The sequence below is a fragment of the Carassius auratus genome, unplaced genomic scaffold, assembly GCF_003368295.1.
Source record: "Carassius auratus strain Wakin unplaced genomic scaffold, ASM336829v1 scaf_tig00019222, whole genome shotgun sequence".
NCBI classification, from domain to species: Eukaryota; Metazoa; Chordata; class Actinopteri; order Cypriniformes; family Cyprinidae; genus Carassius; species Carassius auratus.
The window spans coordinates 1-21,392 of NW_020524935.1; the positions used below are offsets into that span (position 1 = coordinate 1).

Below are 21,392 nucleotides of genomic sequence, written 5' to 3' on the forward strand. Positions count from 1 at the left end.
AGAAGTAATTTACATGGAGACCCTTGGAAAGGCACTCCCATTACAGTAATCAAAATTTCTCGAGTCTTAGGATCTGTATCATCTTCTAATCTACTTTTGTAAGATTGAGACCATCATGTACCCAGTTGCACTGGGACATTTTAAATGATACCAAACATATGCAGGAGGGTGTTCAGGAGCAGTGTTCAAATGTTAATTATCAAGAAAGCTCCTTTGTTCTCTAGGGAAAAGTCATCCCTCAGTCCAGACAACTCTAAGTGGGATTACTGCAGACGGAGATCTCCAAAATGGGCCGTGAACTCCAAAATTGGGCGAACCTCCCAAGTGGGGGCAGGGTCTCCTTTTGCAAAGACTTTCACCATTGGCTGTGGCTTCAGCCAATTGTTACTGACTGAAATTTGTAGGCTAGGAGGGGGTAGTGATACTGGGTGTATTAAAAGATGGCATTGTGCGGCGAGTCTCATATCGCAAAATCTTATTAACGTTTATCTCCTGAATTGGCAACTTTATCACGCTATTCAGCACCAATCCCGCCATTCAGTCAATTTCACTGGTTAAGGTGTGGGATTGGTTTAGGGATTAGCATTTTTTGTTTCATAGTTTAGGAAACACTTTGAGACACAACCAATAAAAACTTCAGAATCAGTTGAGGGACGAAGTTTGCACTTAAGTGGATTGGGGGGAAATTGTGCGTGTCATGCGCCTGTCTCTCAATGGGAGGAACCCATGGCCTATTTTGGAGCTCCCTCTTGTTTTGGAGTTCCTGGCCCTATTTGGAGATCTCCAGGCTGCAGTTATACCCTTTTCAGACAATCTGACTCCAGCCTTACAAAACGAACTGTGATTGGTTGTTTGACATGTCGGTCAAATGGCCTCATGGGAGGGGCCTTTACCAATGAAAGCTGCAATGAATTCCAGACCTTCTATCATGCTACCTTACTACAAGCTGGAGTGAGAACCTATAAACATTTTTACCCATTGCTTTTGTGAAAACATACACTTACACAAAGTTTATTGAATGAACCCTATTTTCTTGCCTGCTGATTAAATCAAACCTACAAAAATAAAAGTATCTCCAGCATCACTACTCCACATTTTAAAACAGGTTAAACTACACTACACCAATAGTGTAAATATATATATTTTTTACCATTTTAGGGGGGGTGCACCGTTCCCGGAGGTACTGCAATTACCGGGTCGATGCGTGGAGTGGACGGAGCAAGCCCCTATTCCATCTCCCAATTCCAAAAATCAATTTTAATATATGGTGCCCGGGTAGGGCACGTATCAGATATTAAACTGATAAGAACAGATACTACACTTGATCTTAGCCAAAAGGCCGAGAAGCGATACCCACAAACAGTCAACAGCAGGAAACACATTCTTTGACACAGCAGATATGATACTGGTAAGCTTTAGTTAACTTTTTAACTCTTAATAGTTGTTCTGCATAATGCAATTGTTAACATAGCTCAGGTAAGGTAAGGCTTAAAGGGTCATGAAACCCCTCTTACTTGAGCATTGGTCATTCACACCTTAGATTTAAAAAAAAATTGAGAAATTGGCAGACAAAACTACAACAAAATGGGAGGGGGTTAAAGAGTGGGATGAGGGGAGGATCCAATATAAGGAGGGGAGGGGTCAAAACACAACAACTCAGTCCTACAAAAAAAAAAAACTCACTACAGACTTTAAGAACAATAAGTGGAGATAGAAACAGGGCACACTGCTTTTTAAAATATGACTATATCAAAGTAAAAAAAAAAACATTAAATTAAAAAACTTAAGAACATTTACAACTATCATGAACAAATGAAGCATGTTTTGAAGTTGTGGCATAGTAGTTAGAGAGTTTGACTTCTAGCCCTAAGGTTGTGGGTTTGAGTCTCAAGCTGGCAATACCACAACTGAAGTGCCAGGGAGCACAAACCGCCAACTGCTCCCCGGGTGACGCAGCAGAATTGGCTGCCCACTGCTCTGGGTGTGTGATCACACCGTGTTAATGTTCACTGCTGTGTACGTGTGTGTGTGTGTGTGTGTGTGTGTGTGTGAGAACTTTGGATGGGTTAAATGCAGAGCATGAATTCTGGGTATGGGTCACCATACTTGGCTGTATGTCATGTCACTGGGGGGCACCTAGGGGTTCAGTGCCTTGCTAAAGGGCATTTAAACATGGTTACTGAGAGTGGAAGAGTGCGCTGTTCAGCTACAACTCCTGCCAGCACAGACTCGAAACTGTGACCTTCAACTCTCTAACCATTAGGCCACAGCTGCCCCAATAAAGACATTTGTTGTTTAACACTTAAAGGGGAAATAAAAGGCACAAGCCTGTTTATCTTTTAGTCCATACTGCATTGAATTTTGGGTTTTCATCATTAACTTCATGTTCTTTATTCACTTAGCTTATTAAACAATCCACTGTATTACCACTAACAAACATACTGATCCACAACTTGCTCACGAGATAGATAAACTCCTCAAACTACTAATAATTCCATATATGTTAGAATTCTATTTTTAACCAGATGATCAGGGGAGAGCGCGAACGCAGTCCCCCACTACCAGAAATTATGCAGTCGAGATTCCCACATTTGGGGAATTCGCAGGGGTCAGCACAACCGGAGTGCAATGGCTGAGCCTCGCCCTGGGTGAACCACCTTCATGATCATGGTATCTCCCCTGCCAGGTAAGTATGAATTCTACACCGACCCTGAAGGGGGAGCACTTAAGGGAACATTATTTTCAGTGATGATGAGACATTACCTTACTCCATATGGTTCTTCATCACAATCTGAACTCTCAATCAACTCTAAGCTGTATACCTTGTTGAACCATTGGTCCTAAAATTTTTACAGTAGTACAAAGGCTACAGCGATCATTGACAACTACATTCAGACAGTTGGGCCTTCTGATGAAAAGCTGCTCACTGCAGAGCAGATGGGTGGTGCTTATGTGTAGCTCCACCTCCCTAGTGAGGAGGAGCAAATAGAATGTGCTTAAATGGGGGAGGTAGAACATCCACCCACACTCTCACCCTAACACTACCCACAACTCTATCCTTCCACCCCATCAGGCACCCAAAGAGGTGGAGCTGGGGTTCATTTCACGCTGCAGTTAGTAACACTTGCTTCTGATTGGCCACAGTGGCTGTAGATCTGTCAACCAATCATGTAGAAGTAGGCTTGCCGCGAGAGACGGTGCTGACTGTGTTAAGCCGCAACACCAGGCATATCACTTGCCCACTGCGGCACTGACCCCAATGGCCCCCAAAAGCTTATGCTCTTCTGTGTTAGCAGTGACACAAGGAGCATTTACGCATTGATTTCAACAAAAACAGCGCATCAATGCAGCGCGGATGACACAGAAGGGTGTACGCGGCTTGTGTTCAGCTCAAGTTGCCCAAAATGGCGCTACGGTTATGCAGAGAGACACAGAGGAGACAAACTGTTGAATGAAGTTACTTTTGTTTTCTTCAATGACAAAAGCAGTTTGATTAAGATATAAATCAAAAATGCAAAAAGTCTGGCTGTGCTTAATGGGTACATGTATATCATGCAGTTGTAGGCAGGCATTAGAAGGTTCTGTCAAACAGTACTGCAGTCAAACAAATGCAAAAAAATTTAAGTCATAACAGTGATTGACAGATGCCTCCACATGAACACACATCCCACTTTATTCTTTTAGACAATCAGAACACTTATAAAAAGTATTAAATAGTAAAAGCTATATAAAAAATTTACAGAAAAAAAAAATTAGTCTAGTTACAACACCTACTTTACCCACTGCTTTTGCACACACAAAAAATTATGAGTGAAAAATCCTTGTTCTCCTGCATTTTCAAACAAACAAAAAAAATAAAATGTAAACACTATAACAATTCATCCCAAAACTATTACACTAACAAATTTTAAAACATAAAATACTGACTATTTCTTAAAATGTATTAAAATCACACAAGAACAATACATATTATTAACCATTTTAGGGGGGTGCACCGTTCCCGGAGGTACTGCAATACCGGGTCGATGCGTGGAGTGGACGGAGCAAGCCCCTATTCCATCTCCCAATTCCAAAAATCAATTTAATATATGGTGCCCGGGTAGGGCACGTATCAGATATTAAACTGATAAGAACAGATACTACACTTGATCTTAGCCAAAAGGCCGAGAAGCGATACCCACTAACGGTCAACAGCAGGAACCACATTCTGTGACACAGCAAATATGATGACGGTAAGCTTTTATTTAGTATATTTTCTTAAAATGGGTCTTTAAGAGTTCTTGTGCAGAATGTATTTAACATAGTTCAGATAATGATTAAAGGGTCACAAAGAGGTAAGGATTAAAGGGTCACAAAATCCCCCTTACTTGAGCACCAGTCGTTCACACCTTAAAAACAAAAGAAATGGGCATACAAAGCTGTGAAAAAGTAGGAGGGTAAAGGGTGGGATGAGGGGAGGAGTCAAACAACAGACCTACACTCACACTCACTACACTCACAAAAAACAAAAAAACAAAAAAAACAAAAAAAACAAAAAAAAAAAAGTGTTGGGAAACACCACATTTAAATTTTTTTATGTTTTTGTAAATATATGCAAATACGTTCAAACTGAATAAACATTTCGTTATTACAGGGCATGTAGTCTGTAATAGTGTTGTCACGGTACCATAATTTCAGTATTCAGTACCGATACCATTGAAAATCCAAGGATCTCGATACCAATTTCAGTACAAAAGCAAAACACAAAAATATGCTAATAAAAAAAAATAACTTTAGCACTAAAATTAAAACCAATGCCATTCTTTATGTTTATTTACAATTGTGTTTATAGTTTTTCTACAAATTATATAATTATGAAAAACAGTAAACAAGTTTCACCCAAATTTAATTTGTCTTTTAATTTATGAAATGTAAACATTTTATTTTGGTAAATAAAGGGGATTTGCTATTAAAATTAAAACATGGAAGAAATATTGTGATTTATTTCTTTATAATTTTTTTTTTCAACAGTAGTAGCAGTATCACATACATTTTACCAAATAATAGTAATATTTCTAGCACAATGCCTTTATGTAAAAATTTACTAAGGCCTAATGAATGCATATTTGTCATTTTAACTGAACTTAAGACTGGTGGTGATGCTTAAGATATTTTTGGTCATTGAGGGTTTCTGTAAAAAAAAAAAAATAGTAATAGATCATATTAATTATTATTAAAAGATAATACTACTACTAATTCTACTATCATACTAATGTATATACAATGCACTATGAATTGATGAGCTGCTGGGTTCATGAATATTAATCACGTTGTCTGCGTTGATTTGCTGAAATCAAAACAGGGACGGTACAAGATCAGCACCAGCCAATGAAATTGCCATTTGCACATTAGCTCCGGCCACTACCAGAGAAACCGGTATGTCTTTTGCTTGCTCGAAAATGAATATGAATAATTCTAAATGAACTCCATTATTTTGACAGGAGAAGACAACAAAGAATAGTTTACATATAGCGTGTCGATTCAGCGTGGTAAGACTCTCGCTCTCTCTCTCTTTGCATGTGTGAGAAACAGCGCTATCAGTAAAGCGACGGTGAGTCGTGCGCCTTCACAAAGAGTTTACAGAGCATCAAATACAGGTGTGTATTTGGACGCTGTGCGTCCATTGAGATTAACTGATAAGTTCAGATCGCTTGATGGAGAGAGAACTCTGAAGCTCAGATGCTGAAATTAATGCAAGCGTCATGCGCTTCAGTCTATGAAGTAAACAAACCCGCATGTCTCTGCCATTCATTAATTCACACAGAGACGCACAGAACACATTCATATTTCAAACAACTTTTGCGGCTTAACATTTACAGATACTGGTCCATATAGAGATTTGATTTGATTAATTTATGCTAACTTTGACAAATTCCATGACTGTCTAAGCTTCCTATCACTGTTTATAAGTCCTGTACATTAGGTTTAAATCCATCCAAGGTTAAAAAACATTGTCATTTGTCAAAATATCATTTTAAAATTACCTCAATTCTCAGAGATCCCCAAACGGTTAGCGCGAAGCTGTTCAAAAGATTCAGTTTCCTTAAAGGGGGGTGGGGGGGGTGGGGGTGAAATGCTCGTTTTCACTCAATATCCTGTTAATCTTGAGTACCTATAGAGTAGTACTGCATCCTTCATAACTCCAAAGTCATTATTTTTATTATATTCATAAGAGAAAGATAGTCTGTACTGATTTTTTCCCGGAAAAACACGACCGGCTGGAGGCGTGACGTGTGGGCGGAGCTAAAGAATCACGAGCGCCAGTAGGCTTTTGCGTTGAGAGCGTTTGGAAGCTGCCTGTGACACAGATCCAGAGGCTGAAATTGAACAAGAGCAGCATCAGCAAAGGCATCTCTATGTGGTATGTACTGAAACTGTATATATTTGCTTAGCGGTTTTGGAAAATGACTAAGTTCCACTTTATGTCATCTTTTTTTTAAGCTGTACATGTGGAAAGTGCAGTTTGATGACAACATCGCATGTTGTTTACTTGATGTGCTTACGCGCCGATAGCCAAGTTAACAACACAGAGATATTTGAAGCAGTTTTACTCACCGCCTGCGGTTCCAACACATGATCGTGACCCTTTTTCGTTGGGACTGCATTATCCTTAAGAAATAAACGATGTGCAAATCCGGCGTCAAACTGGGCCTTGTTTGTAAAACAAGCATCTTCGAAATGCAGGGAACAAACACAAACACTTGCACAACTCCGTTGATGCTCTGTAAAAATAAACTCCATCCACTGGTCCCTTAATGCTGTTTCTCTTTTGGTAATCTGTACAGGGTTTTCTTGCCCTGGCAACCATAAACACACTTCTTTTGTGACTTTTCGCGACGCTCTCGCTCTGATCAGAGTGAATGCCTGTGCTCAGCCTCTCAGTGCTCTGCTATACGGGAGCACGCGCTCTTCCGGCAGAAGTGCCTTAGGACCCATATAAGGAAATTCCGCTCCATTTAACGTCACACAGACCCATACTCGAAAAAAACTTTCCGAAACTTGTGACAAACCGGAAGAGTTTTTTTTGGAACAAAAATACTCCTTCAAACGTACAACTTAATTTTTGAAACTTGGTCCATGTTTAGCATGGGAATCCAACTCTTTAACAGTGTAAAAAACTCAGTATGCATGAAATAGCATTTCACCCCCCCTTTAAACCCCACCTTTCGGTAGCATACTGTGTTCTGATTAATCAACTAACATAGTCAGGTTTGATTGGTTGTTCCGCACACACCTCCATGGTAAACTATGCGTTAGCATCTGTTTGGGGTGAATTATGTCTTATTCCTCTCATCGCGAAGCAAACAGTAAAATAAAAAACTTGAACAGTCTCGCTGCTTTTTCTTCTGTGTGGGTGTATTCAAGCCGCGCGCTTCAGTTTGAATCTGAATAGCGCGTTCAGCGCGGGGGCGTGCGAAGGGAGACATGAAAAACAGACATTGCATTGTTTTCATATGGATTACTTTATCACAGAATATCTGTTTTCGGCAGCACTTGTTCAGTTTTAAAGTAGACATGTCAAGCTTTCTATAGATAGCTCTCTCATGTCTCTTCATTGAGTATTTACGGAGTTACACTTCATTTTAATGACGTGTTTGTACATGACGATCAGCACAAACAAAGGCTGCAGGCAGCACACATACTGATAAGACGCTCGGGAGAAAACAGACACATAACTTCATAATCATACTTCGCGTTGTGATTCAGAAATGCTCGTTGTTCTAAGTAAATTTGGTAATGAACCATCTTTTATGGCCAAACGCTTTGAAAATCCCGCTGTACTCACCGAGATTAGAAAGCAGTCATCAGTGAAATGTTGTGAACACAACAAAAGGGATTTGTTGTACTGCTCTGGTATTGTGGTGAAAATGAATTTTAGCCATTGGTTCTTCTGATTTTCATTCTTTGGCAGTGAAAATAAAACAAACGGTCTCCTCGACATGATGCTCTCACAACAACCAGAGCGTCTGTGTGGGGGGGTGGGGCAGGTCAGAGTTCGTTTCTCCCAAGACGGTAGGCGGAGATTATTATGCAAAGTGCTCCTAGTGACGTACATAGAGATGGGCAAAAGATTTGAAATCTATAACGACTTGTTTCAGCGATTCAGAGTCGACTCCTTACTTTAGAAGCCAATAATTTTATAAATAGTGTACTTTTTGGTTTAATTATTTGCACATTGTCTACACAGATGGACAGCTACATCATACACTGTAATACAGGTAATTTTTGATTTCCCATCTGTGTGGCTCTTTAAAGAAAACGTATAGGTGTTTTGTATCACTAGTGCAGTGTCTGTTCTCTGAGCATATAAGCCCTGTCGTATTAACTCTGAACTAGGGATGTTCATTTTAACAGGTTAACTGACCTGTAAGAATTTTGACAGATTTATACAATCAGTTAAATGGTTTAAAAGTCATTCATTTCTTTATTTTCAGTAATTCAAAAATGTTTGCTGCATTGTTAACGGCGCGTGTATTAACAAATTGTGTTATTTAAAAAAAAAAAAAAATTTAGAGAGAGAGAAAAAAGTCACTTTTATTTCATTCAGAAATATGCCTATTGCCAATGTGAAAATGTTTATAAACATAATAAACACTGTAAACATGGCTAAGCTTCTTTAGTTCCCCTCACTCCACAACAAATCTTTTCAATTAACAATATTTAGAAAAGAACAATTAAATATATAAGAAGCTATAGCTATATAAATCACAAGCCAAAACGAATTAGTTTAAGCTAAAACAAAACTGAAACCATGTTGGATCTCTCATTCAACACAAAATTGAAAATGTTTCCGTATTCGCAATGTATTTGAATGCCAAATTATTATTTATTATAACCTACTTCACTCGCCTTCTAATATCCACGTCAAACGTCAAATGTTTTGCATATTAGAGCAATGACATTCAAGGTAAAGAAAGAATAAATTTAGCAGCATTATCTCAGTTATCATAAGAAACAGGAGTAATATTTATCTTGATTCTGAACTTTGAATAAAAATACGAACAGCGATTATATTAAATAATGCTTCTGAACTCGGAAGATTAAACATCAAAATATAAATATCAATTTAAACAATGGCATTCAAGGTAAAACAAACAAACAAACAAAGTGATACAAACAAATCATAGTAGTTTTAACAGGTCACAGACACTTATCCTTTCTAATTTAATTCAATTCTAATTTAATATAATCTTGTCGGTTAATGGCTAATAATCTGTTAATGAGCGTTGGTTGTAAATGAACATCCCTACTGCACTCCCTTGGGTCTGAGGCAACAGACTTGCCACACGAGAAGTCGATTGGATGAACGGTTCTCGACGTAAATGCAAACAGACAGACAGAGATTCTTGCCTTTTTTACACCAGTGTCTACACCAGACGCAACAGTTGTGTTGCACCGCAACAGCTCAAGTCTATCTACACTGGACACGACAAATCGACTGTTGAAAATCTTTTGAAACTTGTGTCAGTATGTCATAAATGTGTCAAATTCCTTGTTTACTTCAAGGAATTAATCTTGCCTAGTACAATTTTTTTTTTTACTAAATCTAAGGCAATTTCTGACCCATTTTAAGAGCTGCACATCTGGCGCATCTTTTGTAGTCTTTACGATGGGGTAGTGGAAAAGCACAGACCAACTGCATGCATCATTTAGTCAATCAAGCCTGTGCATTTCAGGCAGTAAACATTGCAACTCTTCTGAGTAGACAGATGAGAGAGAGAGAGAGAGAGAGAGAGAGAGGAGGCAAGTAACATGAAAAATTTAGCGACACATGTAAAAAAAACAATGAGAGAGAAACAGGAGAGTGAGATGGAGAAAGTTAAGAAAAAGACAAGTGAGATGGAGAAAGTTACAGAAGATTTAGAAAGATCTAACAAATTACGCTTTCCAAAAAAAGAAAAGTTGACAGAGAAAATAGAGCTTTTAATCTGGAATGGACAGACTCATTTCAGTTTATACTTCCCACTTGGAGCACCTAAATCAGTGTGTCTCATGTGTTCAGAAACCGTGGCAATTATTAAAAGTGCCAATGTGAAATTCCATAAGACAAAACAAAAGTTGAGAAACATAACCACTTAAATCTGAAGTGAGCTCTCAAAAAATAAGTAGTCTCAGAGCCCAATATGGCTAGTCAACCAAGATCCTGAGCCACACATTGACTGCCCAACAACTTGCTCATGAGTGTTCCCCTCAAGAGTTGCTTGGACTTTGGGTCAACGCAAAAACCCATATACTGATGGAGGGGTTGTCAAAGAATCCATGAGTGCAGTAACCAAAACAATACTTGAGGGAAACAAATACAAAAGCTTTGTGATTAAATAAAGCAAATACCCATGTCAGCATCATCTACCACAAAGAAAAGGGAAATATTAACTCTGTGCTAACACAAAGCAAATTAAAATAAATAATTGTATATTATTCCCATGACAATAATAGCCATACATTGTAAAATTATTGCACTGGAAAAAAAAGTTAGTATTTTCACAGGTTAATAATTTTGTAACTCTACAGTAGGAAATTTACAATACTTTTGTCCTAATTTCCAAATATGCAAGCAAGGCCTAAAACTATAACTTTTTGACACATCACATTAATTTGCATATTTATGACGTCAGGTTTGCGTTCAGCACCTCAGATCACATACTGTTTCACGAAGGATTCATTCAATCAGAATGCAGTTTATTGAATGATGTCAGTCAGTGCCTCATAGTCAGCAAGAAACTAACGGTGAACTCTCCTACACAGCGCTAATCTCTCCTTTGCCTTTATTAGTGGTCTTATGTGAGCGAGTTAATGCCTAGAAAGTAAGTTGTTTATATCCAGTGAATGCAGCTTTGCAGTCTTTGAGTTACAAGCTTGTTTACTTGTCATTGCGGCAATCCATGCCAAAGTTTGTCTGTCAGTCCTTACCTAATACTCCAAAACAATTTGGACCTTCGAGCTGGATGCTGCGTCTACACTTGTCTAATGATGTTAGATGACCAGAATGCAGAGCATCAAGTTCAAGGAGCACACCCTAGACATAGTTTGTCAGCCAACCTACTTATAAGATTTTGAATTGCAGTACGCTGGGCTGCCTAGAGCTAATGTCCTCCTGCCACAGTCAACCCATCTACCACATGGGTCATATGACATTCAACAGTATGATTACGACATAGATCTTTTTATGGCCCATCCGAGTGCATCTAGTATTCATCATGATCAAAGAGAAGAGTTTGTTGGATCACCTGATTCTTTAGAATAATCAAGCTTTACACTGGACCCCTGGTACCTCACCACAGATTATTGGAGTGAGAGAGAAGAACACAACCGTCACAGGACTGCACATTCATCATCACTCCCTGATGTCCAAAGTGCAGTGGGGTTAATACTTGGGGCTGAGGTGTAGGATCTGACCTTAGACTTGGTTAATAAGCATCTCCTGCATGCTTTTCTGGATCTCGAAGTCGGCTCCTCCTCATGCAAATGTCTTTGTTCCAGATAATGTAGCTGCTCAGATTTACTCTAGTAGTGTTGACACTCAGATTTACTCAGGACACGAGACAGCCAACAACAGAAAAGAGAGATTCTGTAATTTCTGTTACCTCCTCACAACCTCCTCCTTGCTACAGTTTTGCTCTTCAGATACAAGCCCTTGTAGGATTCCTTATGACATTAGGGGATGAAGGAGATGTTGAATTGCACTGTGGATCTCATGTGGCTCGACTTTTGTGTAAACTCCCTCCAGAACAAGGAGCATCCTTCCGCAGACACGTGAGTTATGAACCAGGTGGAGTATACACTCTCCTTGACTTAACAAAATGGCTTAAGTTCAAGTCTTGGTTCCAAGATCCAGAGATCTTTGGTGGCCCCAGAAAGATATAGCCCATTCCCGAGTGGATCAACGGGAGACTAAAGCCAAGACTAGACAGACTACAAGCCTCCATGGCTCAAATGAACCATTTTCCTAAATTTCACAAGCGTCAACCAAGAGTCAAGTTAAGATCTCTGCCTTCTGTCCATATTGTGACAATAAAGAACACTACCTGAATCAGTGCCCCACATTCCAATCCCTAACCAAATCCCAAGTGATTGGATTAAGAATATTAACAGATGCTGAAAGTGTGGACGCAACAATCGAGCTCTTGTGCATTCTTAAACTCTGAAAATTTGTGTAATGGAAAACACATCCAGATTCTCCATGAAATAAACAATTAAGTCAGTAAATGAAGGGAAACATTTAGTTAGTTAAACTAGCAAAAGGCTATGCCTAGATCGCCCTCAAGGATTTAGTAGCGTACTTCTGAAAGTGCTCAAAGTCATTCTAAAGCATTAATGGGCAGAGCCTAGATACTTACACTGTGCTTGATGATTGTTTTGAATAAACTACGCTATTACCAATGGCAGCCAGAAAGCTGGGACTCACAAGCCAGGCAAAGGACTTAGCCTTGTGAAATATAAGGAAAGACATTACTAGGCTTCGTGGTGCCTCAGGGTCCTTTCAGATTTTAACTCCATCTCAGCCAGGCAGGAGCCACAACATAATGGGAGCCTTCACTGCAGAACAACTGAGCTTGACTGAACATACTTACCCTGTTGCAGAGTTTCAGTGACATTACCGACTCCTACCGAAAAGGCTTACCATAACAGCCTGTACACAAAGCCTGTCCCCTGTTACTGATCAGAGTGGATCATCCTCACCTTATCACTCCTATCGAACCAGTATGACTTGGTCCACCTGGAGGTCCGTCAGCAGTCAGGACATGACCAGGTTGGTCTTTACAAGGTCCAGCAACAGTCTTCAGAGATGTCACCTCCCACCAGTGTCTGCATATTGCAGTTAATCCCTCCATGACAGAGTTGTTCCAGAATGTTGAGAGACTCTGGCAAGCAGACGTGATTCCTGACAGATCAGAGAAATCTATTTGTCTAAGCAGTACAAAGAAGCCCTTAACTTGCTCCAGTCAAAGACTGTCCGAGTAATGATCAATGGCATGTGTCGCTATGCCACTCCTCTCTTGCGTAAGAAGAATATGCTCAGTCTTCAAGCTCCCATGGAGGGAGTGCTTTGTAACCTTAAGAAAAGAGATAAACCTGGAGAAAGACCCAATCAAAGCGGCCGCCTACCAACAGGAGATGAAGAAATTTGAGACCTTGGGTTATGTCGTCAAACTCCTACCTGAAACATTTCATTTACACAGCGAGTCATGGTTCATCCCTCACCACCTTGTGCAGCACAATGGTAAAAACAGAGTGGTTTTTAATTGTTCATTTAACTTTGAAGGCCATAACCTGAATGACTATTTACTGCCAGGACCAGCCTTCCTACGCTTTCGTGAACACCCAGTGGCAATAAGCGGCGACATTAAAGGGATGTTCCATCAGGTTCGTCTCCTCCCAGATGTCAGTCATCTTCTCTGCTTTATATGGTAAGAATTTAACAGAACTAGACCACCAGACGTTTATGAATGACAAGTGCTACCTTTCGGCACTACATCTAGTCCTTGTTGTTCCATTTATGCTGCCCAAAGACATGTTATGGACCACCGTACTCCTGAAGACAGTATCAGAACTACTGTAGAAAGGAATGTTTGTGGACAAATGCTTGAAGAACCTCGCATCACTTCAATAGGCAAGGCAGCTTGTAGACAAACTCTACAATTTGGTGGATTTGAACTTCACCAGTGGGCAAGTAATGACCCAAATATGCTAGACCACCTATAGAAAGAAGCAAGATCTACCAGTACAGAATTGTGGCTCTCTCTAGATCGTACCAATTTGCAAGAATCTGCACTAGGTTTAAGGTGGCACTACAAATCAGATCTCCTTTGGTATAATACCCGTCCTGTCAAGCCTGGACCATGTACCCTTCGACACATTTACAGAGTATTTGCAACTCAAGTTAGTTCAGAGATATGCGACAAGCAACAAGACTGGGATGACCCAAATCTACCTGCTGAACTTTTGAGATCCTGTAGTGAATGGGAAGCAGAACTGCCTACGTTGGCAAGTATCTTCACTACTCTGCTGTGTCACAACCTCAGGTATTGATCATTCTCACAACACCAAACAGAGTCACATCTTTTGCGACGCATTTAAGTGAGTGTATGGATCTGTTGCCTATTTGCATATGGAGGATGACAATGGTCATTTTCAGTTAGGCTTTTTACTAGCAAGGTCGCCCCAAAATGATGTCTGACCATTCCCCAACTAGAGCTGTGTGCTGCCCTGAATGGTGCCCAAATAGCCAAACTCTTACATACTGAGCTCTCCCTCCAATTCAATACAGTGACACAATGGACAGATCCCACTACCATTTTAGCCTGGCTCAAGTCTGAATCATACAGATTCAAGGTGTTTGTTGGTAACAGGATAGCCGAAATTCAAGAGCTGACAGCTGAATGTACCAGGCGATATGTAGATTCAAGTAGTAATCCTGCTGATGACCAAACCCAAGGTAAAACTCTTTCCAAACTTTCAATACCCAACAGATGTAGCCAAGGACCATCATTCCTACTTGAGTTTGAATCAGCATAGCCTGTCAACCCCCTCATACAGCCACCGGAAATCCAGACAGAAGAGCGTAAATGAATCTTCTGTGGCCATATGAGAGAAATTGCTGTACCTAATATTTCTGACTTACCACAAACAGTACTTGGAACTAGGGGTGTGCACGGATAGTCGAACATTCGAATATTCGTTCTGCTCTAATTATTCGATAAATAAAAATGATATTCGAATTTCACAAAAAAAATAAAATAAAACCTAATTTGGTCACTTTCTGTGATTCTCCACGGCATATCTGAAGATATATGCAAACAAAAAATAATTAATGAATGAATAAGGGGCCGTTCACATATTGCGCCTAAAAACGTGTGGAAAACGCTAGGCGCGCCGTTTTCACCTTCTTTCCAAAGCGCTCAGGCAGAAGCACTCCTGAGGCGTTTGCCAATGACGCGCTCTCTCCATGAAGACGCAGAAATTTCAGCAAAGGATATATGGATTTGCAGCACACACACACAAAAAAAATTCGCTTTCAGTAGCTCTGCTATTAATTTAATTCAAAATGGCAATCCATATACAGCTATGATCAGCTGTTCCTTCATCTTAGCTGAGCTTTCAACGTTGTTACGGGAAAGGATGAAGCTGAATGTACAGACCTGTAGTGCGCTTGCGGCTCTCTGAAAAGTTGAGATGTTTTTAACTTGATGCAGTGCGGACTCACCTGGGAAAAACGGGCGAGTTGCAACCGCGTGGCTTCCATTATGAACGCGCATACCGCGCGCCTACATTGGAAATAACGATGAGTACCTGATGAGTACAAACTGCTAAAAGCTGGTAAACCTATACCTTCCACTAGTTGACTATTTGCTCTTGCCCCAGAATTTGATGACTCTTGCCAGCTTATATGAGAGTTGGTGACTGTTTACGTCAAGCTGAAGGACTAGAGTTGTCAGTTATACACCCTATAGTCCTTGACCCACATCACTGGGTCACCAAGTTACTGATCTGAGCCCATGAAAATTCTGGCATCCTGGACCTTAAAGAGTCTTTGGGGAGATAAGGAGAAACTTTTGGATACTGAGAGGATGGGAAGCTATCCGTAAACAACAACAACATCTGTGCAAATTCATAAAATGGCAGATCTCCCACCAGCTAGACTACTCAAACCTCCATTTTATAGTACAGGCATGGAGTGTTTCGGATCATTTCAAGTCAAGATAGGCAGAGGATGAAAAAAATAATTTTCAATTGGTCTCACAACATGAAGTATTCACCTAGATCTCCTTACATCCATTTATATGGATTCTTTTCTAATGGCCTTGAGGAGATTTGTAGCCCGTCGTGGCACACCTGCTGAGCTGTATTTAGACCATGGCACTAACTTCCATGGAGAACAAAGAGTTGCAAGAAGCCATTGTGACACTCACTTTCCAGATGCAAAGCTAAACAGAAAATTGCATTCCACTTAAATCCACCTGTAGCCCCACACTTTGGGGGTGCTTGGGAAAGAGAAATTAAGTCTGTCAAGACTGCCATTCGCATCACAGTTATCTCCCAATTCGTAACAGAGGAAGTACTCGAAGTACTGTTCATCGAAGTGGAGGGAATACTTAACAGCAATTACCATTTCCAGTAATGTAGCTAACCTCGACCCTGTCACATCAAATTATCTGCTCATGGGGCAGCCAGAGAGCTCACTACCATTTGTAGTTTATCCTACTACAGAACTTATGGGAAGACAGAGATGGAGGTAGAGTCAATTTCTAGCCGATCAGTTCTGGTTAAGTTTCATCCATCACTACCACTACACAGACACCAGTGAACTTTCTACCGGAACTATTGTAATGTTCATCGATCCACAACTACCACGAGCATTATGGTTAGTAGACAAAATTGTAAAGACATTCCCAGGTTCTGATGGCCATATCAGAGCTGCAGAGATTCAAGTTAAAGAAAATATCTACCTCGTCTGATCCGCCTTCCTGCATTCACAGATCTAGAGGACTCTTAGCCCCCTCAGACTGACTAGTGTTCTAGAGTGCAAATATATACACACACACACATAAATACATCAATAACATGTGATGGAGTTTCTCTGATATGTCTTTCATATCTAATGCCAAGAGTAACCTTACGACGCCATCTTGTGGACAATTGTGTACTGCAACAACTGTAACCTGTATTATTGCTTGAATGAATGTTATTTAATCAGCTGTATTTCTAATAATTCTTTGATATTTTCAGACCACTCACTGTTACAACTCAACCTAATCAACAGTAAACTGTTAACTTTGGTTCAATCTTATGTGTTCTTACCAACACACCAGTGCAGATACAAAATCACCTATTCCAGCACAAATACAGTCCTTACCTAATTCTCCAAAACCTACTGTATACAACTGAATGCCCCAAAAAGCTGTTCACATTTTTCTGTTGTCATACTTAAAATGTATTTATATTTGTTTTAATATCCAGGAGTCATTCTCACTTTATTCCTTAAATCCTGAATTATTAGCGACATTGTCTGATAAAATCAACATACCTCTACACCTACTATACTTTTGTTCAATATTTACAATCTATTAAAATGTTAAACAAATTATTTTGTTTTATAGGCAAAGACAATGTTTTGCATTTGGGCTTTCAGAATTCTACAAACACTTTATAAACAGAAAATTCAACACAGATTAGATTTAACACTACAAAATTCAATTCTATTTTTAACCAAAAGATCAGGGGAGAGCGCGAACGCAGTCCCCCACTACCAGAAATTATGCAGTCGAGATTCCCACATTTGGGGAATTCGCAGACGCGAGCCCGAGCGCCGTGCAATGGCCGCTGTAGACTTTAGACAGCCCGGCCTGCCGATTGGCCGCGAGTCCACAGGTGCGCCAATCAGAAGGCCGCGCTGTCTAAAGTCCAGACAGCGCGAGCCAATCGGAAGGCCGGGCTGTCTAAAGCTTAGACCAATCGGGTCGCCTCTGGATGATGCGCTAGCGCTCCTGTGAAATGCTCACCCGTCACCCGAAGTTTGTGAAGTTTGTTTGGTAAGTTATTATAATGTTATAATATCCACGCAAAGTTGGGGTCTTATTCGCATCAAGTCAGAAATATGATCGCGTTTGCGTGGTGTCGCGTCGCGCCGCTCGTGACCGTTGTGAAGGACGTTTTTGAAAAAAAAAAAAAAATCCTTATTTCCCTTTACAATTAGCAATGCATATGAATGAAAACATACTCTTTCATATATAATTCTATGTATAGCGACGATTATTAGTAGCGGTTGTTAGATCATTTTGCCAAAAATACCGATAGAAAAAAATGAATGAACTTCAAGTCGCTCGTTTTAGATAAAAGCGTCTGCCAAACGCATGCTTGTCATTATACACATAGACGTGTGCGTGTGTGTGTATATATATACATATATATATATATATATATTTATATATAAATGACAATTATACACACACATATTATTTATGTGTATGTATTATGTGTGTCATTCTACAGAAAGTTGTATTTTCATGTCCCTAGCCTTTACAGAAACATTACAATTTGTTTTTAATATTTTAAAATAAAACAATGTGAACAATTAAACCTTCTTGCGCCATCAATGTAGCACTATGTGTTATTAATTAATTATAAATAATTCCAAGCATCACAAAACTGCTTGTCCCCACAGCCATGTACAGAGGGAAATTGCTTTATTTTTAAGTACAAACCAGTTTTTCTACCCTTAAAAATACAATAATGTATTCATATATATATAAATATATATTTATTAATGGCATAATAAAATGCTGAATATTATGAAATGTGTAAGTGAAGCTGTGTCACTGGTGTTACCATTTGACAAATATCTGTAATTTAAAAATAAAAATCACACTGATGTCATCACTTGACTTGCCCCTTTCTATTTTATAAAGATCTGAGAAAAAAAGGCTCCTGTTAATTCCACGGTTTCTTTTCAGTTATAAGAAATTAAGACAAAATGCATTTTTTTCATGAAAAATGTCACTGTTGTTACCTTGTTTTCATCTTTCACACAAAATAAAACAATCTCCTGATTTCTTGCATTTTCATTATTTTTCAGACTGAATACATATTCAGAACACAAAGACTTAAAATGGTACATGTGGTCTTGCTCAAAAGTCAAGCTCAAAAATTGCACAAAAGAGCTAAAAAGAAAAATAATTAAACTGTAATTTATATGCATTCATAAAGTCAACAGGTAATCTTATAATCTTGTCCAAGTTTAAGTGTTAGAAAAATAAATGCATTTTAACACATTTTGCCATACCAAAAGTGGACGTTTCTGTAGAATGACCCATATCGTTGTGTAAGGCAAGGCAAGTTTATTTATATAGCACATTTCATACTCAAAAGTAATGAACAGTAAAGTGTAATGTACACGAAGACATGAAAAAAAAATGTAAGTCCATTAATGAAGATGAGTGTAATAAAATTGAAAGGAAACAGGAAGTATTGAACACATCTGAACACCTTCAAATGTATTCAATACTTGCTTGTGGACAAATATGTCCCCGTATCATCATGGTGATTATAAGAGACTGTTTCCTACAGGTGTGTTAGACATGGATCCCTTGTTTCCCACCTTGTGCATTTTAGACACAAGTGTGCCACAAAATAGGCAACAATGCCTTCTTAAGGCTTCAAAGGAGGCCAAGGCACTGGCATCCCGAAACACATGCTATAATAGAAAGACAGGCCAGGATAAAAAGACAGCTTGTGAGGAAGGTAATATGCAATCGATGTGTTTCCACCCTATGTTTACACTGCAGCATAAACTTTTTTTTTTGGGCCTATCATAAAATAAAATAAAAAGTCATTACAATTGATCTGTCTTCAGCCAAAAAGAGATGTCAGCCCATTACCTTGACTCCATCAGAGGTGCAGTACCTTGGCCAGCTCCAGATTACATTTGGAAAATACAACGGCCAAAGTTTTAAATGGCTGGTGGAGAACGACGTTGGCTACATTAAGTAGTAAGTATGCTGTACTTAACAGAAATAACGTTTTCTAAACTTGTTTTTCCACCAATTAATTATCTTATGTGATGTTTTAGTCTGCTTGATATGCACATAAAAGAACGTCGCCATCATGAAAGAAAAGCGAGCCCTGACGAGTGGGTGAAGGATCTCCTGCTGAGGTACGTGCAGCTGTTTCCACAGGTCTCCTGCCACCTAGAGATCAATGTGGACAGGGCTATTTATGGGCAGGGCCGCTTCAGGTCATTCACATTCCAGGAGATGTGGCAGTGGTACAGCCTGCACAAGTCTCTTCAGGATGACCCACAAGCCGGGACCGACCATGAAAGGAAAATGGCAAAGGAGGCGCACTGCTCTGTGCAGCAGTGGCTGGTGATGAAGGTGGAGGACATCACCACCAAGTCACTGAAGCGCTTCAGGCAGTACATTCTCGACAAAGAGGTAGGCTTTTTTTATGGTGCCTTTAATAAAAAACAAGCCACAACATTTCATGCAAATGTCACCCACCCGTACATCACAGAAACCTCCACAGGACAGGGACCCTCCCGCAGCAGCTGCCAGCTCATCAGGGTCCAAAGGTGATGGTGGCTGGGCGGATGACGCTCTGCTGGTGGAAGCTCTCACCTCCTTTGAAAGACAAGGTTTATATCGCTTTATTAATGTCTTGAATTATATGTTATGGCATGAACCTTGTATTAATTAATGCAAAGTCAAAAAACACTGTGTGCGCTGATGAAGACAACTGTCCACATTTAGCAGCTGGGGAAGCTGTGGGTAGAAAAAAGTCGCCAGAAAAAGGCTCCCATCCGGATCTTCCACAAAAGCCATCCACAGGCTACATTTCACCGTATGCTGTAAGTCTCTAGTTTGTACATCACAATAACCTGTTACCTCCCTGATTCCAGGTGGGTCACCATAAATGGGTAGGGGCATGCAAAAGTATGCTTAGGTAAATGAAAAAGGTTTTTACTAATACACTTACGTTAAAGGCTCCTGCAGCTGCTCCTGCATCAGCTCCTCCAGCAGCTCCTGTATCAGCTCCTCCAGCAGCTCCTGCATCAGCTCCTCCAGCAGCTCCTGCATCAGCTCCTCCAGCAGCTCCTGCATCAGCTCCTGCATCAGCTCCTCCAGCAGCTCCTGCATCAGCTCCTCCAGCAGCTCCTGTATCAGCTCCTCCAGCAGCTCCTGCATCAGCTCCTCCAGCAGCTCCTGCATCAGCTCCTCCAGCAGCTCCTGCATCAGCTCCTGCATCAGCTCCTCCAGCAGCTCCTGCATCAGCTCCTCCAGCAGCTCCTGCATCAGCTCCTCCAGCAGCTCCTGCATCAGCTCCTGCATCAGCTCCTGCATCAGCTCCTCCAGCAGCTCCTGCATCAGCTCCTCCAGCAGCTCCTGCATCAGCTCCTCCAGCAGCTCCTGCATCAGCTCCTGCATCAGCTCCTGCATCAGCTCCTCCAGCAGCTCCTGCATCAGCTCCTCCAGCAGTTCCTGGATCAGCTCCTGCATTAGTTCCTCAAGCAGCTCCTGCATCAGCTCCTCCAGCAGCTCCTGCATCAGCTCCTCCAGCAGCTCCTGCATCAGCTCCTCCAGCAGCTCCTGCATCAGCTCCTCCAGCAGCTCCTGCATCAGCTCCTGCATCAGCTCCTCCAGCAGCTCCTGCATCAGCTCCTCCAGCAGCTCCTGCATCAGCTCCTGCATCAGCTCCTGCATCAGCTCCTCCAGCAGCTCCTGCATCAGCTCCTCCAGCAGCTCCTGCATCAGCTCCTCCAGCAGCTCCTGCATCAGCTCCTCCAGCAGCTCCTGCATCAGCTCCTCCAGCAGCTCCTGCATCAGCTCCTGCATCAGCTCCTCCAGCAGCTCCTGCAT

General features: G+C 40.6%; 1 protein-coding gene, 3 non-coding genes and 1 pseudogene across 4 annotated transcripts; 1 reads left to right on the plus strand and 4 right to left on the minus strand.

Annotated features, from left to right (window-relative positions):
* Positions 1 to 1,158: 1,158 nt before the first annotated feature.
* Positions 1,159 to 1,351, minus strand: LOC113076166 (U2 spliceosomal RNA). Its single transcript, XR_003281127.1, has one exon. It is a non-coding gene; the product is annotated as a U2 spliceosomal RNA (small nuclear RNA).
* A 1,179-nt stretch (positions 1,352 to 2,530) lies between these two features.
* On the minus strand, positions 2,531 to 2,694 carry LOC113076165 (U1 spliceosomal RNA). Its single transcript, XR_003281126.1, has one exon. It is a non-coding gene; the product is annotated as a U1 spliceosomal RNA (small nuclear RNA).
* Positions 2,695 to 3,984: 1,290 nt separating this feature from the next.
* Positions 3,985 to 4,175, minus strand: LOC113076170 (U2 spliceosomal RNA). The gene has a single exon (XR_003281128.1). It is a non-coding gene; the product is annotated as a U2 spliceosomal RNA (small nuclear RNA).
* Positions 4,176 to 17,256: 13,081 nt separating this feature from the next.
* LOC113076168 (uncharacterized) lies at positions 17,257 to 17,395 on the minus strand (annotated as a pseudogene).
* A 1,154-nt stretch (positions 17,396 to 18,549) lies between these two features.
* On the plus strand, positions 18,550 to 21,035 carry LOC113076163 (uncharacterized). Its single transcript, XM_026248825.1, has 7 exons — positions 18,550 to 19,278; positions 19,391 to 19,526; positions 19,607 to 19,970; positions 20,050 to 20,170; positions 20,286 to 20,383; positions 20,519 to 20,560; positions 20,985 to 21,035. Exons 1-7 carry the CDS (start codon positions 19,059 to 19,061, stop codon positions 21,033 to 21,035), a joined length of 1,032 nt encoding a protein of 343 aa, XP_026104610.1. The 5' UTR covers positions 18,550 to 19,058.
* Positions 21,036 to 21,392: the final 357 nt, after the last annotated feature.

What these genes read in the sequence shown, in the direction of transcription:
- LOC113076163 (XM_026248825.1), top strand. Translation starts at nt 19,059, where the DNA reads ATGTCCCCGTATCATCATGGTGATTATAAGAGACTGTTTCCTACAGGT. An exon ending in CACCTCCTTTGAAAGACAAG is followed by an intron (nt 20,171 to 20,285) that starts GTTTATATCGCT and finishes GTCCACATTTAG; the next exon opens with CAGCTGGGGAAGCTGTGGGT. An exon ending in CAGCTCCTCCAGCAGCTCCT is followed by an intron (nt 20,561 to 20,984) that starts GTATCAGCTCCT and finishes CAGCTCCTCCAG; the next exon opens with CAGCTCCTGCATCAGCTCCT.